We start from the raw sequence: 16,824 nt of genomic DNA on the forward strand, positions 1-16,824 counted from the left end.
GGACCAGTCTTGCGGCGGCGTTCTGGATGTTCTGTAGCTTGCGGATGAGGTTTTTGTTTATTCCGGCGTAGAGTGCGTTGCCGTAGTCGAGTCTGCTGGTGACCAGGGCGTGAGTGACTGTCTTTCGGTGTTCGAGGGGGATCCATTTGAAGGTCTTACGAAGGAGGCGGAGGGTGTGGAAGCAGGAAGATGAGACAGAGTTGATCTGGCGGTCCATTTTGAGCTCGGAGTCCAGGATGATTCCCAGGTTGCGTGCGTGGTCTGTGGGGGTTGGCGGGTTTCCGAGGGCGGTGGGCCATTAGGTGTCGCTCCAGACGTCGGGGTTTGGGCCCATGATGAGTACTTCTGTTTTGTTGGTGTTTAGTTGAAGGCAGCTGTTTTTCATCCATTTGGCGACGGCTTCCATGCCTTCTCGAAAGTTGCGTCTGGCGGTGTTGGGCTCATTGGATAGGGAGAGGATGAGCTGGGTGTCGTCTGTATATGACACGATGTTGAGTCCGTAGGTTCTGACGATGGGGGCAAGTGGAGCCATGTAGACGTTGAAGAGCGTCGGGCTGAGGGAGGAGCCCTGGGGGACTCCGCAGGTGATCGGTGTGGGGTCCGAGACGAAAGGGGGGAGTCTGACCCGCTGCGTCCTGCCGGAGAGGAAGGAGCAGATCCAGCCGAGGGCCTTGTCCTGGATTCCTGCATCGTAGAGTCTGCGTATTAGGGTGCGGTGGAAGACTGTGTCGAACGCCGCTGATAGGTCGAGGAGGATGAGGGCTACTGTTTCTCCTTTGTCCAGTAAGGTGCGGATGTCGTCTGTTGCGGCGAGGAGGGCGGTTTCCGTACTGTGTTTTTTTCTGAAGCCGGATTGGGAGGAGTCGAGGATGTTGTGTTCCTCAATGAATGTGGCGAGTTGGCTGTTGATGGTTTTCTCGATGACTTTCGCTGGGAACGGGAGCAGGGAGATGGGTCTGTAGTTTTTGAGGTCGGTGGGGTCTGCTGAGGGTTTCTTGAAGAGGGGGTTGACCTCGGCGTGTTTCCAGTCGTCGGGGAACGAGGCGGTCGCCAGGGAGCGGTTGATGGTTTGGCGGAGCATGGGTGCGATGGTGTTGGCGGCTCTGTTGGAGATGTGGTGGGGGCAGGGGTCCGTGGAGGCCCCTGAGTGGATTGACTTCATTGTCTTCAGTGTGTCTTCGGTGGTGAGGGCTGTCCAGTCATCAATCGCTGGCTTCCGGGTGTCGGGGGTGGTTGGTGAGGGTTCAGTGTGTTGGTTGTCTTCGTCGAAGTTGTCGTAGATGCTCTTGATTTTGTGGTGGAAAAAGATGCTGAGTTTGTCGCAGAGGTCTTGTGAGGGAGGGATGTCGGTAGACTCGCTGGTGGGTTGGGCGAACTCCTTGATGATGCTGAAGAGTTCCTTGCTGTTGTGTGCGTGGGTGGAGATTCTGTCTTCAATCGCTTTTTTCCTCGTTTCTCTGATGAGTTGATGGTGGGCGTTGGTGGCGGCTCTGAAGTTGTTGTGGGCTTCTGTGGATTTGGTGTTTCTCCAGGCCTTTTCAAGGCGGCGGCATGTGCGCCTGGACTCTCGAAGTTCGGTGGTAAACCATCTGGCTTTCTTGGCACGGGTATTGTTTTTCTTGAGGGGGGCTATGGTGTTGGTGCTGTCTGAGATCCATCTATGCAGGGTTCGGGCTGCGGTGTTGGGGTTGTCGTTTTCCGCAATGGTTGGGGTGGAGTTGCTGAGTGAGGTGGTGAGCTGGTCATCAGTGATTTTGGTCCAGTTTCTTTGTGGAAGCAGGTGCTGGTGTCTGTGGATGGTGGGTGTTCTGAAGGTGAAGTGGACGTAACGATGGTCGGTCCATGGGAGTTTGGTGGTGTGGCTGAAGGTGATGGAGTTTCCTGTAGTGAAGAGGGGGTCGAGGGTGTGTCCTGCTGAGTGCGTGGCTCGGTCACGATCTGGCGGAGTCCAATGTTGTGGAGGTTGTCCAGGAGGGATGTGGTGTTGGGGACCAGTTGATTGTCGAGGTGGAAGTTGAGGTCTCCCAGCAGGGTGTAGTTGGTGGATGCGATGGCCTGCGGGGAGATAATGTCTGTGATGGAGTTGGCGAAGGGGCGCAGGGAAAGTGACGCATCTCGACAGATGCGTCACTTTCTTGTAAATCTGCCCCCACGGGTTTTCAATGCAGGTACGAGTGAGTGTGTTTTCTTTATTGTTTCTGCCCGTCAGAAGGGCAGCTCCCCCGGTCCCTTTCTATATTTGTGCTTTGACTCCAGTGCATTCTGTTGTGAGATGAGCCCTCAGCTGTTCTACAACTTCAGGGTCTTCACTCAAATGCTTTCCCTTCGATGAGTAGCAGGGCCGGACTGGCCCTAGTGGAAATTGGGAGTTTGCCCAGGAGGCTGGAAGGATGGAGGCCGGTTTTGGAGTGATGGGGGCTGGTTTTGTTACTGCAGCCCGGTTTTGCAGCAAAGCTGCAATCAGGACTGGACTGGCCATAGCAGGCACCAGGCGTTTCCCCAGTGGGCTGTCATGGTGGGGGCCGGTTTTGGACCCCTGGGGGGCCGTTTCTGTTACAGGGGCCGGTTTTGCAGCTTAAGCAAAATCAGCCCCCTGTAACAAAAGCAGCTGCAATGTGTTCCACAAGCATCACCCCCCCCCCCCCCACACCCGCAGCTAGCCCGTATCAATTGCTATGGCCGGTTTGCATTCCCAGTCCCGCCCTGGCTGCAATATCGGCCCCCAGAATCAAACACAGCTGTGCTGGGGGCCAGTTTTGTTGTGCAGCAGTGCTGCACACATGCACTCCCTCTCCCACGGGGGTGGGTGCCAGTCCGACAAAATTGCAGAGCTGCTTTGGGCATCCAGTCCGGCCGATGAGTAGCATTCCGCTGATTGAAGTATCTTAACATTCTGTTTCCTAAGTACATAAGTTCAGTTGATAGGTTACAGGCTTTACATGATTCTTAGGCACGTCATCATAAAAATTTAACTTTTACCTTATCTTTTTGAAGTTTAAAGTTGTTTTTGGGCATTCCAGTGATTGGTTCATCCACATTCTCCTAAATTATATAATTTATTAAATTACCTTCTTTATTGATATGGAAGGCATGGAGGCAAGCTGCTTGTGAACCTGCGACAGCCTAAAGATGGCTTCCATGAGGCTGAGAGTTCTGTGCCTCCTTCTTAGGTGGAATAATTTTTTGAGGATTCTAAGCAGGAGTCTGCGAAAGAGGCCTCCCACATAAGGGTTCTTGATATTGTTCAGTCTGCAGTGACTGCTGCCCTGAAACCAATGAATCAGACCCCCAGTAGCTCGATGCCAGCATTTTGACTGCCTTATATCCTTGTTGCCACCATGTCCTGGGGAAGGTCAAGTTAGGTAAAGGAGAATGGGACTTCTCTTTCCTCGCCCTATGCCTGAGGAAAATAAATGTTTACAAAAACATAACTACATTTTTGAGGCATCTCCGAATGATTTAATGCCGTTGTAGGCAGTGGGAGCATCCGTCCAGGCGAGTATTCCCAGAGAAAAGGCAGGGATGGTGAGCTTTATTGGGGATTCTTTTATGCGCACACAAGCTGCGTGGTGTCTATTGTAGAGTCTCACGAGGAGGGCATCTTAGACCACTCTAGCCGCAAGGATTGCTCAGAGGCGGATTCACTTGTGGGGTTGCCCTTACCATTGGATGATGCAGCCACAGTAAGCGGAGAGGAAGGGCAAATCCTATATGCCTTAGGCCAGCCATTTAATACCAGTGTAATAGTCCATTCTAAATCCGGCAAGGATCTCTCTCTAAATATTTCAGGGTTTAGATAGATTAGGTGCACCATGGAGAAGGCAAAAAGAAGTATGCTCAGGTCAAAAGTCCTAGGCCTAATCTTCCTATTATGTTGGCCTCTACTCTTGACATTGATCCTATTCTTAAATCTTAAAGAAGAATAAAGAATATTGAAAAGACCATATTGACTTAAGTGTGACTTCATCCCTGGTGCTGCCTCCATCTTTTCTTCAATTGATCCTACACTGGTGGCAATTTTGTCCAAAAACAGGAAAGGACCCTAAAAAGAGGACCAAGAAAGCCTTGAGAGTATGCCAGGACAAACTGCTGGATTTGGTGGACTCCTTGACCTGATCGTAGAGATGGCAGAGGGGGCTTTGGCGTCCAGTGAGCTACTAGATCTCCTCGTTTTAAGGTGCTGGATTCAGATATTGACCTGCATTCTAGGGTATGCAATTTCAGCTTTGTCTGCAAAAGAAAAAAAGACTTTACTGATGCACTTTGTCTCCAAACTGGCGGAAATGGCTGATAAGGAGCTAGGAGAGACCATAGATGATCATCTGCTTGGGGAAAAGTTTTCAAACAAATTAATAATATGTACAAACTTTTATCATACGTGACAAATCCCCGCAAAATCTGAAGAAGCTGTTTACCTCTCAAGTTTTTGGTACAGCCTGCAGAGGTAGGGCTTGCTCTGCCGGCTTCCAGCACCAGCAGAGCTCGAGTTTTAAGCGGCCTTTTACACTCCGAGGGGACATATTGGATCCGCAGGCAATGACAAGGAAGGGTTGGCCCCTTTCTACCCCTAGAGAGCGGGTCAGTGGCGTGGAAGGCATCAAAGAGCCAGATGAGGCTCCCGCCAGGCTGATGGTAAGTCAGCAAACCTTAAATCTTTTTTTCCAGGTAAGGTGTGTGGCAGACTCACCTTCTTTCTGTTTTAGTGGCAGTGAATAACTCCAGACCCCAGGTTTTTACAGATGGGGCAGGGTTACAGGATACAGTTCTATTCCGAACCAGTTCAGTTGGTGTATCCTCATCTAATGGTGTTTTCCAAATCAGAGAGGGTCCTTATCTCAGTGGATGTCAGAGATCTTCTAAGAAATTGCATGATGGAAACAGCACAGGGATAAAAACAGGATTTTCTGAGCAGTCTGTCCCTAGTGAGGACGGGAGACAAGGGTTTCCAGCCTATCATAGACCTGAAGTTGGTGAATGGTTTCGTTTATTACAGGCACTTTAAAACTGAATGGGTTCCAGGCCTTGAAAAATAATTAAAATATTACAAAACCTGCAGGGCTAGCAACTTGAATAACCTACTCGACCCAACTGTAATGCTCTTGACCCATAGACTGGTCTCAAATTCTGTGACCCCGGGCAAATATTTTATTTCACCAATCTGCTTTTTTTTTCATTACCACATAGGAGCGCAGCTTCAGAGATGTGAGTACAACACATATGATGTACAAAAAAAATCTTTTGCTTGATTTATTAGACTACACTTTTTCTCCATGCATAATAAGACTCTAGGCCACATAAATGGTACACATGACCCCTTACTTGCCTCTTTGTTTACTAACATCATTGTCATTAGGGCGGAGACAGAAATATTTCTCAGTTCATGTTTCAAAATTTTCGATTTTAATAAATATATTACTAAAGCATGATGTGGAAAGACACTGTCATATGTGGTAGGGCATTTCCAGACGCTACAAAAGTTCCGACTGGCATGAAGTTTTACTGATAAAACTATATAGCGTGCAAGAGATAATGTTTGGAAATTGGGTTTCAGCAAATTATCATTTTCAGAGAACCAAGTGCACCAAACCGACAGTCACTTGCTCTATTCAGAGTTGGGCGGACCGTCATGTATCAGTGGTAGTGGTCCCACTGGCTCTGGGGGTGCAAACCATACCTTGGCGTAATTGAGGCCATCTGTGTAAGTAAGTTAGATTTTCTGCCCAACTCAAGGCAGATGTTCTGATGCACGTTTTTTTGTTCGGGAACACAAGGATTGGCCTGGTGTTCCTAAATAGAAGCAAACATTGACAAAGCCAATAGATCTCACCTATGTAAGTGCTATTGGTTTTGCCTATGTATTTTAGCCTTGTTGTACATCAGTGTGGCTGCTGTTCAGCATGGCCAAAAGGTTGTGGCATAGAGGAGAGAGGCGAGTGGAGTGGCATAGAGTGGAGTGGTGTAGAGTGGAATAGAGTGGGATAGAGTGGCGTAGCATATTGTGAAGAGGCATAGAGGGGAGTGTCATAGTGTTGTAGAGTGGCATATAGTGTCACAGAGTGGAGTGTCATAAGGTAGAGTGTCTTACAGTAGAGTGGAATGTTGTGGATTAGAGTGGAGTGTCATGGATTAGAGTGGAGTGTCATGGATTAGAGTGGAGTGTCATGGATTAGACTGGAGTGTTATGGGTTAGAGTGGAGTGTCATGGATTAGAGTGGAGTGTCATGGATTAGACTGGAGTGTTATGGGTTAGAGTGGAGTGTTATGGATTAGAGTGGAGTGTCATGGATTAGACTGGAGTGTTATGGGTTAGAGTGGAGTGTTATGGATTAGAGTAGAGTGTCATGGATTAGAGTGGAGTGTCATGGATTAGAGTGGAGTGTCATGGATTAGACTGGAGTGTTATGGGTTAGAGTGGAGTGTCATGGATTAGAGTGGAGTGTCATGGATTAGACTGGAGTGTTATGGGTTAGAGTGGAGTGTCATGGATTAGAGTGGAGTGTCATGGATTAGAGTGGAGTGTCATGGATTAGACTGGAGTGTTGTGGGTTAGAGTGGAGTGTCATGGATTAGAGTGGAGTGTCATGGATTAGACTGGAGTGTTATGGGTTAGAGTGGAGTGTCATGGATTAGAGTGGAGTGTCATGGATTAGAGTGGAGTGTTATGGTTTAGAGTGGAGTGTCATGGATTAGAGTGGAGTGTCATGGATTAGAGTGGAGTGTCATGGATTAGACTGGAGTGTTATGGGTTAGAGTGGAGTGTTATGGATTAGAGTAAAGTGTCATGGATTAGAGTAGAGTGTTGTGGAGTGTCATGGAGTAGGGTAGACTGTAGTGGAGTAGAGGGGAGTGATGTAGAGTGGCATAGCATGGAGGGGCATAGCATGGAGGAGCGTAGCGTGGAGTGAAGGGGCATAGCGTGGAGTAGAGGGCAAATGAGTGTTATGGCATAGAGTGGAGCAGAGTGTTGTAGAGTGGAATAGAGAGTCGTTGAGGGGCTTAGAGTGGCGTATCATGAACTGGAGTAAAGTGTAATAAAGTGGAGTAAAGCACCATAGAGTCGAGTAAAGTGTCATAGAGTGGAGTGGAGTGTCGTAGAGTGGAGTGTCATAGAGTGGAGTGGAGTAGAGTGTCACAGATTTGCGTAGCCATGGCATGGAGTGACGTAGAGTGGAGTGTCATTGATTAGAGGGTCACAGAGCATCATGGAGGGTCATAGAGTGTTGTGGGGGGTCATAGAGTAAGGGCTCAGAGTGTTGTGGAGTGGAGCAGAACAGCATAGAGTAGAGTGTTATAGAGTAGAGTAGTGTGTTATAGAGCGGAGTAGAGCGCTGTGATATAGAGTGGAGGGGCATAGAGTAAAATGGAATTGAGTGGAGTAGAGTGGCACTGAGTAGCACAGAGTGGAGTGACATAGAGTGGAGGGGCGTAGGGTGGCCTAGCAAAGTAAAGTGTTGTAGAGTAGAGTGCTGTAGAGTGGAGTGGAATGCCACAAAGTAGAGCGGAGTGGAGTATGGTGTCATAGCGTGGAGTGGCGTAGAGTGGAGAAAAGTGGCATAGAGTGAAGTAGATTGGAGTGCCGTAGAGTGGAGTAAAGTGGCATATAATGTCTTAGATTTGAGTGGTCTAGAGTCACAGAGTATCATAGAGTATTTTGGAGTAGACTGTCACACTGTGGAGTAGATTGTCAGAGTGTTGTGGAGGGGCATAGAGTGGAGAGCAGTAGAGGGGCATAGAGTGTTGTGAAGTCGAGTAAAGTGTCGTAGAGTGGCGCACTACAGAGTGGAGTGGAGTGCCGTAGTTGAAGAATGGAGTAAAGTGTCATACAGTGGAGTGAAGTAGAGTGGAGTAAAGTGACATAGAGTATCGAAGAGTGAAGTGTCATAGAGTGGAGTGTCGCAGAGTGGGGTGGCCTAGAGTTGAGTGACCTAGAGTGGGGTGGCCTAGAGTAGAGTAGCCTAAAGAAGAGTGACATAGCAGAGATGGAAGTAGAGTGTCTGTGTGCTGTGGAGTGTTGTGGAGTGGACTGGCATAGAGTGGAGTATTGTCTTGAAGTGGAGTTGCGTAGAGTGGAGAATGCATGGTGTAATAATACAATGCCATTACAGACAAAAAAAATCAATTTAAATGGTCATTACATTTGCACAGACATACAGTTTTACTGATAAAACTATACAGCACACAAACGATAATGTGTGGAAACGGCACCACCAAGTGCATCTGTTCTGATCATATTACTTTTCCTTCACACTTCAGAATTACAAAAAATTGTGCTTCATTTGAACTTTCATAATTATGATATATTCTGAAATATTTGCACTGTTCATTTAAAGACATTTAAATTTTGTTTTGTGCTAGAAAAAAGACTTTTCTTTCATGGCAAGATTGTCCCATAAACCTTCTCACTTTGAAGCCAGAGAAAGAAATGTAAACACCAAGCTCCCTCTGAGGACAGAGCCTGACATTTGACCTCTGTCTTTGAATGCACAGCACATGTGACAAAAACAACAACATTTAAAGGCCTGTTGTGCAGAAAACAATTCCTGGAAGGATATAGTTACCAGGGTGTGCCCCGTGGGATGGGACTAACACAAGCTGAATATCCTAAAACAAATAATGCCAGCAAATAGAAAGCAAGCAAATATGAGTTACTAACCAAAGAAGCAATGGTAAAGAATGGTCAGAATGCATTCCCAGGGAAGTTTTCTGAATATTCCCAAGATGTCTTCAGCAAACTATACAGCTGCACTGCCTGGTAGGCTTCAACCTATAAATGACCCCCTTCACTGAGAGAAAACTCCCAGGTTGTCGGGGTGATTAGTTGTTTCCTTTACAAGAACAAATTCCCACTTTAGGAGTTTAAAGTTTGCTGAGTAGCTACATGAAACATTGCACCCACTCAGCAAGCTTTCACTATCTTCACAGGAGTCACCATGGCGGTGGCTCCTCTGAAGGCATGAAGATCTCCGATAGGCTGGAAGAGATCTCTAAATATTGCAGGCTGTGGTCCACTAGAGAAGCGGAATACATTCCTCTGCTGTCCTGGCAGAACAAAGTACAGTCCGCCTGTGCTTTATTTATACTCTTGTGGTCTGTACTTCATTTTGCCAGGATAGTGGAGGGATGTATTCCGCTGTCCTGATGTAGCCCCCTCATATTTAGAGATAGATCTCTGCCACCCTACCAGATATCTCTGTATCTTCAGAGGAGAAGATGCCAAACAGTTTCTATAAATGCAATTAAGGTTTTCTAAGCGGTTGCCATGTTCAATGCATCCGCACAACAAAGTTTTTTGTTTTACAAACACAAGATCCCAAACGAGAGTTTGTTTGTGTAAAACAAAAATAAATACTACTGATAATCTGGGAGTTTTCTCCCAACGTTTGGGGATAATTTTTATGTACTCCTGTTCCTGCCACCAGGCTTTCCTTGGCAGTCCCAAATAGGAAAATGTATGTAGGAAGTCTGTCCTTAAAAAGGGTGTACAGTCAGAGGTACTGGTGGCTTGGTGTCTGTGGGAAACACTTCATGTACTAAACTGGTTGTATTCCTCTGCACTTGCACTAGTTCAAGCCGCTACCCCGATGCCTGTTTAGTGACCCCTCCCCCCCACCGTAGGCTCACCTGGGTGTCCCTTTTGAAGATGGGGTGTGCGATGTTGCAATTCAGATTGCGCGTTGTGGCCTGTGCAGCATCCTGCTCTGGCAACACATTACAGTCCACCGTTGTCTTTTGGGTGCAATAAGGAGGCAACGAAAAGACATGGAAGGAAAATTAACGTACATGCCATGATGCATATTTTTTACAAGTTTTTTAAAACATATTTCTTCTGAAAACTGGAAAGAGAGAGAATACTTACCAGAGTACCTTCTGCTTTCTTAGTGCCCGATTCACAAAAGTAATCTGAGACAAAATCCTAACTTTAAGACTTTTGGTATTCATAAAAGGCATTTAGTAGTTGTAAAGATAGGATTTTTTATTAAGTTTGTCTTAAGTTTCGGTCTTAACTTAAGTTAAACTTAAGTTAGGATTTTGTCTTAAAACCAAAACTTAAGACAAATGTAATCTGTCGAGCAGAGGCTGAGAAAAAAAGGGGGTCCCAAAATGTGTTTTCCCCATGCGATTTCCCATAGGGATTTTAGGCACGACTACAGACCGAACCCCTAAACAAAATGACAACACATTTGGCATAAACCTAGATCTTGGTCCAGAAAGAGTGCTTTTGTAATTTCGTGTAAATCTGTTTAATAGTTTTTGAGTTATTAAAGTACAAAGATTTAGGTATATCTAGAGATGCGGATCCACCATGGAGCCAAGCACCAACAGCAATGGTGTGATTGGCTGGCTGCAACATGAAAGGAAAGTTGCAGCTGTCATTTTCTGCATCGGACCTAGGTTCCCAGAGAGGAAAAATAACATTTAAAAGTGATGTAAGGGGTCAGTGTACAGGTACCCTAAACCCATGGAACTGATGGAGGGGTCTGTGAGGGCCCCTCATGGGCAGGAAATTGTGTAAGGGTCCACAGATCTGCTGCGATGCTCAGCGTGACCCTCTGTGTGTTCCGTAGCAGATATGCAGCTACAGACCCCAATTAAAAAAACCATACACCCACTCACAGACCCATACACTTACTCACACACTCACTCACACACACAATCACACAACCACTCACAACCCACTCACACACCCATACAGCCATTCACACACCCACTCACAGACCAATAAGACCACTCACACATGCACTCACAGACCCTCACAGCCACTCACACATACACTCACACACCCACTTACACACCCACACAACCACTCACACACCTACTCACACATCCATACAGCCACTCACAGACCCACACAGCCACTACCACATGTACTCATACACCTACTCACATACCCACACAACCACTCACATTCTCACACAACCTTCATGCAGCTACTCAAAGACCCACACAGCCACTCAAACACTCACTCACACACCCACACAGCCACTCACACACCCACTTAAACACCCACACATCCACTCATAGACCCACTCACTGACCCACACATCCACTCCCACACCTACTCACACAGCCACTCACACACATACACAACTACGCACACACCCATATAGCTACTTACATACCCACACATACACTCACACACCCATTCACACAACCATATGGCCATTCACACACCCACTCACAGACCCACAAGACCATTCCCATTACCAATCACAAACCCACACATCCACTCATACACCAACTCACACAACCACTCACACACCCATTCACACATACATACAGCCACGCACACACCCACTCAGACACATGCAACCACTTACACACTCACACAGCCACTCACACACCTAGTCACACACCCACACAGTCACTCCCACACAGCTGCTCACACATCCACTCTAATACCCATATAGCCACTCACACACCCACACAGACACTCACATAGCCATTCACACACCCACACACAGGCAGTGATACACTTATACAAAGTTCAATAGCATATGTTTGTATTAAAAGTGTTGTTGTTTTAGTATTGAGTGTATGCTTTTGGTTGGGAAGGAATCCAAGGATCCATAACATGAATTAAAAAAAGAAACACTAGGAGCACTGCATTCATAGAAAGACTACAAAAGCTACGTTACCTAATTTTTTTAATTGTTAGTTTTAAAATATATAATAAGGTGGAAGGAATGTGTGAATGAAATTTATTTATAAACCTGTGAAAATGTATATTAGTAAATTGGACTTATGGGTCAAATTATAGTACTGTTTTTATTTAAAAACATAGAAATTCACTGAAATAAACAAAGGTTACAGGGATGTTGTAGTTAGAAATTAGAATTGAAAAAACTTCAGAACTTCACTGAAGAAAACAAAGGTTACAGGTTCAGATTTTACACAAACAAAACCATAGAAATTTAGCTGTTATAGTTACCTAACCTAACTATAACGTACACCCCTCGCAATACATTGCTTATGACCTCACATATTACATCACTGATGACATGGTTAGTGACATCAGTGATGACATCTCAAATGACATCGCTGAAGACATCATCCAGCAAAGTAAAATTCAATTTACTTCATAAAATACTATTAAAAACTTTTTTAAATAAGAAAAGTAGACAGGTGAGAAACATACAGCAGAGAGCTCACTGGGACCTTATCACCTACTACACTCACTTATCATCCAGTAGAGAGTTCTTAACGGATAGTCCTATCTCTTCTAAACCACTACTCTACCCGCTAAACACCAAAGTAAGACATCTAACCGTACAGGCTAGTCTATCGCAAACCACAAAAACACCATTCGTCAACCTGGAAAGTGGTTTTACAGAAACCACTACACCACATACCCAGTAGCTAGTGTCTTAGTGGACAGGCCACTGTATCAAACCCACTAGTCAAATTATTCTTCTACCTGGAGAAAGGTGTCAGCAGAGAGGTCAGTCTGTTGCAAACCACTACAACACTGAGCCATCGCCCTAGAGGGAGGTCTTAGTGAACAGACGAATTTATTGCAAACTGCTACTACACTCGTTCATCACAAAGGAGAGAGGTCTAAGCAAAAGCGGTCAGTATGATGTAAAACACAACTATGGAGTGAAGTCTCAATGAACAGGTTAGACTGTCGTAAAGCACTACCATAAACACATCAGTGGAGACATGTGTCAACGTAGAGGCTAGTTCATTCATAAATAGGACACTGCTTTTAAAACAGGATTATAGTTCAGATGATATATGTTAGAAATACTAACAGTCATTAGTAATACAGAAAGAATAGTAACTTAACTTGTGCAGTAGCTCACTATATATAATTCAGTGTCAGAAACATTCACAAAACACTCACATTGACAGGATGAAGTCATCATAATGTCATTTGAGATGCCATCAGTGATGTCACTGACTTTGTCATGAGTGATGTAATATGTGAGGTCACAAGCAATGCATTGCATGGGGCGTTAGTTTTAGTTAGCTCAGGTAACTATAATTGCTGAATTTCTATTGTCTTGTGTGTATAAAATCAGAACCTAACTATAAAGTTCCTGTAACTTTAGTTTTTTTCAGTGAATACATATATATATATATATATATATATATATATATATATATATATATATATATATATATATATATATATATATATATATATATATATGGGGGTGGCGTACACTCCGGAGGAGCGAGCCGGTGATTCCAATCCAAACCTTTGCCAAACAACGTTAGTACGCTCTCAGGAAATGAGTCCAAAAACACGATTCAGTTGAAACACAGGTTTAATCCACACAACACATTTCGCCTTGCAGCTTGTTCACGTGTACACGCTGCAAGGCGAAACGCATTGTGTGGATTAAACCTGTGTTTCAACTGAATCGTGTTTTTGGACTCATTTCCTGAGAGCGTACTAACGTTGGTCTGTGTTCTGAAGGCAGTCTCGGGAAACTCCGTTCTTCAGGTTAATAGTTAACCGTAAGCTCTGACCTTAGACCTTTGAGAAAGAAGCGAGTGCTTCGAAACCGGTCAGGTCTTCAATAAATTACCAAGGAGCGGCTCTGCTTGTTCTTGTCCTAGTTAATACTGCCGGATGGAAGAACCTGCGGGAGAACAAGCCAGATGAATCCGACTTGCTGTGAGTGCGCCCCCTACATGCTTAGGCGTTTGGTGAACAAAAAAACCCAAAAAATGTATATATATGAAAATGTTAAGCGTACTCAATACTATAACTGTTGATTGTCAGAAATGGGTGAGCCTGTCCACTGGGAGTAAATGCGAACAGTGTCAGACCGCGAGTGCGATACACAAACCTGTTAATAGTCACAGGCAAGAGCTTAAGGATCTAACGCGAGGGCTAGGGAATGCATTAGCACACGCAAGTAAACTAAGTCAAATAATCCCGCGGAAACTTCCCTGGTTAACCCCGCGCGCCTAATAATTAGAGAACCGAGTATTACAACCAACGCTCTCGGAATAACCTTGTAGCATCCTCACTGCACCCGCTCATACACGCGCAAAGCAGCATATGGAGACCGGAGCAAGCACGACAAACCTGAACCAAGGAGTAATAAAATAATGTGCCCTCACGCATATACAAACCACGGAACATGCAATAATCCAAGAGCACTACACTCACCAGCGCTGAGGGAGTTTTGAACACGGTAAAGCGCGCGAAGGTCTGTCTGTCACAGCATAGCGGGGCACACACAAGGCAGGAATGAGGAAATCACTGGGCTCAAGGTGCGGGAGGGTTTCTATAGAAACAAAACAACGCATGGAGGCGGATGATGTAATTGCAAACTGTGAAAGTGAAAATAACTTCTCTATGTCAGTCTAATTAAGGCGTCGCCCCAAGTTACCGTGGGAACTGGGTTACACACGAGTGTGAAATGTGAAAACAAGCTAAAATGTGCATAGAAACAGGAGTTAAACGTGCATGATGTAATGCAATGACTAAGGGGTATAAATACAACCACAGTCTGTTAAGATGTTGTGAACAAGCCGGGTGCTTACCGCCGAAATGCGTCAAGCAGCCTAAATGAGTGAATAAACTTATTTGGAATCATCTATTTCACGGAGTCAGTGCCTTACTTGCATGAGAAAGTTTGGAGTGTTCCAGATTAATAGAAATCTCCTGTCCTGGAGATTCAACACTGACCCTCCTCGCTCTGGTGCGCTGTGGAAGACAAGGACAAATTCTTTGGTATGCTTTCAGAAGAGAGACACGCAGCGCCCCCCTTGACCGGAGATTGGAGACTGTAAACCGTCGAGAGAGTCTGGAAAACACCACGGAGAGCCCGACTGGAATCTACGATTTCCGGAAGGCGATTGAGATTGCCAGGTAAGGCCAGTACGTGTGTGAGAGTACAAGACCCAGTGGTGACTTTGCACAAACCAAGGTATTTAAGGGAGAGGTAGCCCAAGTGCGGAGTGCGCACTAGAAGGGCAGTGAAATATTCCAAAAAACTTTAATTCCTAAAAGAAACACACAATGGCTGTAGAATGGGAGAGAGAACGGGAAGAGGCGGCACTCAACATCTTCCAAGACACTGACACAGGTGAAGACAGCACTCCAAACATGTCAGCCCCCAAAGACAAAGGAGGGAATAGGGATGAAACCAAAAGCCTACTGACAGAATTGGAGAAACTAAGGAAAAAAGAGGTGGCCAAATGGTGGGAGGTGAAATCATTAACCAGATACATTGAAGTTGGCCGAGTACCAAGAGGGCTAAGAATACTGGTAGCCCCAACGTATGAAAATCCAGACCCAGCCATGCTCCAAGACTGGACGGACAACAGCGCACTAGCATCAACCAACATGTTAAAAATCCTAACTAAATATGCAGCAAGCGATAGAGAAAAACATATCGCCCGCATTGAGGAAATCCTAAAAGAACTAGACACAAAAGAAAACAAAGAAGACATAGCCAAAAGTTTGGAAGAAATTAAAGGGAGAATCCTAAAACATGAGGAAGAAATAAAGGAAAGGAAAGCCATAAAATTTCAAAGGGACAGGAAAGACTACATGACTGGAAGAATATATACATTCGCAAGAAAATATGACCAGGTACGGAGTCAACCTTTGCCCAAGAACATGACCAACACTGGAACACTTGGAGAACAAAGTGAACCAGATTTGAGCACTGATTATGAATCAGAAAATGAGACAAATAATCCTCTGGGAGCCACTGGACCAATACCCACCCCAGCACAGGAATTGGCTTTTTTACGGGTACACCGCCTCACAACATTGAGACCAAGAAGACCGTATCAACAAAGGAACAAATCAACCTCAAGACAGGACTCCCAACAAAAACAAAAAGCCGCCGCCGAAAAGACAGACGGTGGGGAAAAAGAAAAAGAAACGACAAAAACGACAGCAACAACAAAGAAACAATACAAAAAGAAATCCCGACGATAATGGCAGAAAACACAACAAACAAAGACAACACAGTAATTAATCTCACCAACATGGATCTATCGCAAAGAGAAATAGAGATTTTATCCTTGGGTCTAACTTTTTGTGCACACACAAACTTTGACTATGCCCAAACCAGAATTGATTTCTTTCAATATATGCAGAAATTGAAACTCCAGAAATACTTTGCAAATACCCTAAACCAAAGTGACACAACCGAAATGAACATCCAAACCAGTCAAGGACTCAGTGTGGCAAACATGAATGTGTTGAGAGACATGATTGACATTGAGCAAGACAACACAAATGATTTGGTATCATCAGGAATGGCTGCAGAAATGGCAGACATAGATATTTACAAAACAGAAAAAACCAACTTTAAACCAAAATCTGTATTCATGCCAGTAATGCCGAAGGATGGGCTTGATCTATTTACAGATTATGTAATTAAGGATTTGAAGGAATTGTCCACAAAAAGTTCAGAAGAGTTCTATAAAAAATATCAGAACAGAAATGAGCCATATGAAAAACTAATGGAAAAGATAAAAATGAGATCAGACATTGTCATCAGGTGGTCTGATAAAGGGGGAAACATTGTGCTATGGCCATTAGAAATGTACAACGATGAAGCAATGGCGCAATTGCAAGACCAGGAATGCTACACCAGAATAACTCCGACGCAGTTGGTGAGTGTACAGGAAAAATATACAAATGAACTATATAAATGGAAAAGCACAGGACTATTGAGCAAGGAAGAATTCGAATACTTGAAAACAGACTACCCAGTATGCCCCCAACTGTATCTCATCCCCAAGATTCATAAAAATGAAACAAAACCACCGGGAAGGCCAATAATTTCGGCTATTGGTAGCCTGTTTGAAAAAACTAGCATTTTTATTGATCATTTTTTGCAACCC

General features: G+C 44.9%; 1 protein-coding gene across 1 annotated transcript in view; it reads right to left on the reverse strand.

Annotated features, from left to right (window-relative positions):
• Window positions 1-16,824, reverse strand: part of LOC147703147 (integrin alpha-L-like) — a 546,902-nt gene that overhangs the window by 84,417 nt on the left and 445,661 nt on the right. Inside the window, exon 21 of the mRNA XM_086931681.1 lies at window positions 9,622-9,726. Within this exon, the coding sequence (XP_086787807.1) occupies window positions 9,622-9,726 (105 nt within the window). The remainder of the gene's footprint in view (window positions 1-9,621; window positions 9,727-16,824) is intronic.

Source organism: Lissotriton vulgaris, chromosome 7 (assembly GCF_964263255.1).
Source record: "Lissotriton vulgaris chromosome 7, aLisVul1.2, whole genome shotgun sequence".
NCBI lineage: Eukaryota > Metazoa > Chordata > Amphibia > Caudata > Salamandridae > Lissotriton > Lissotriton vulgaris.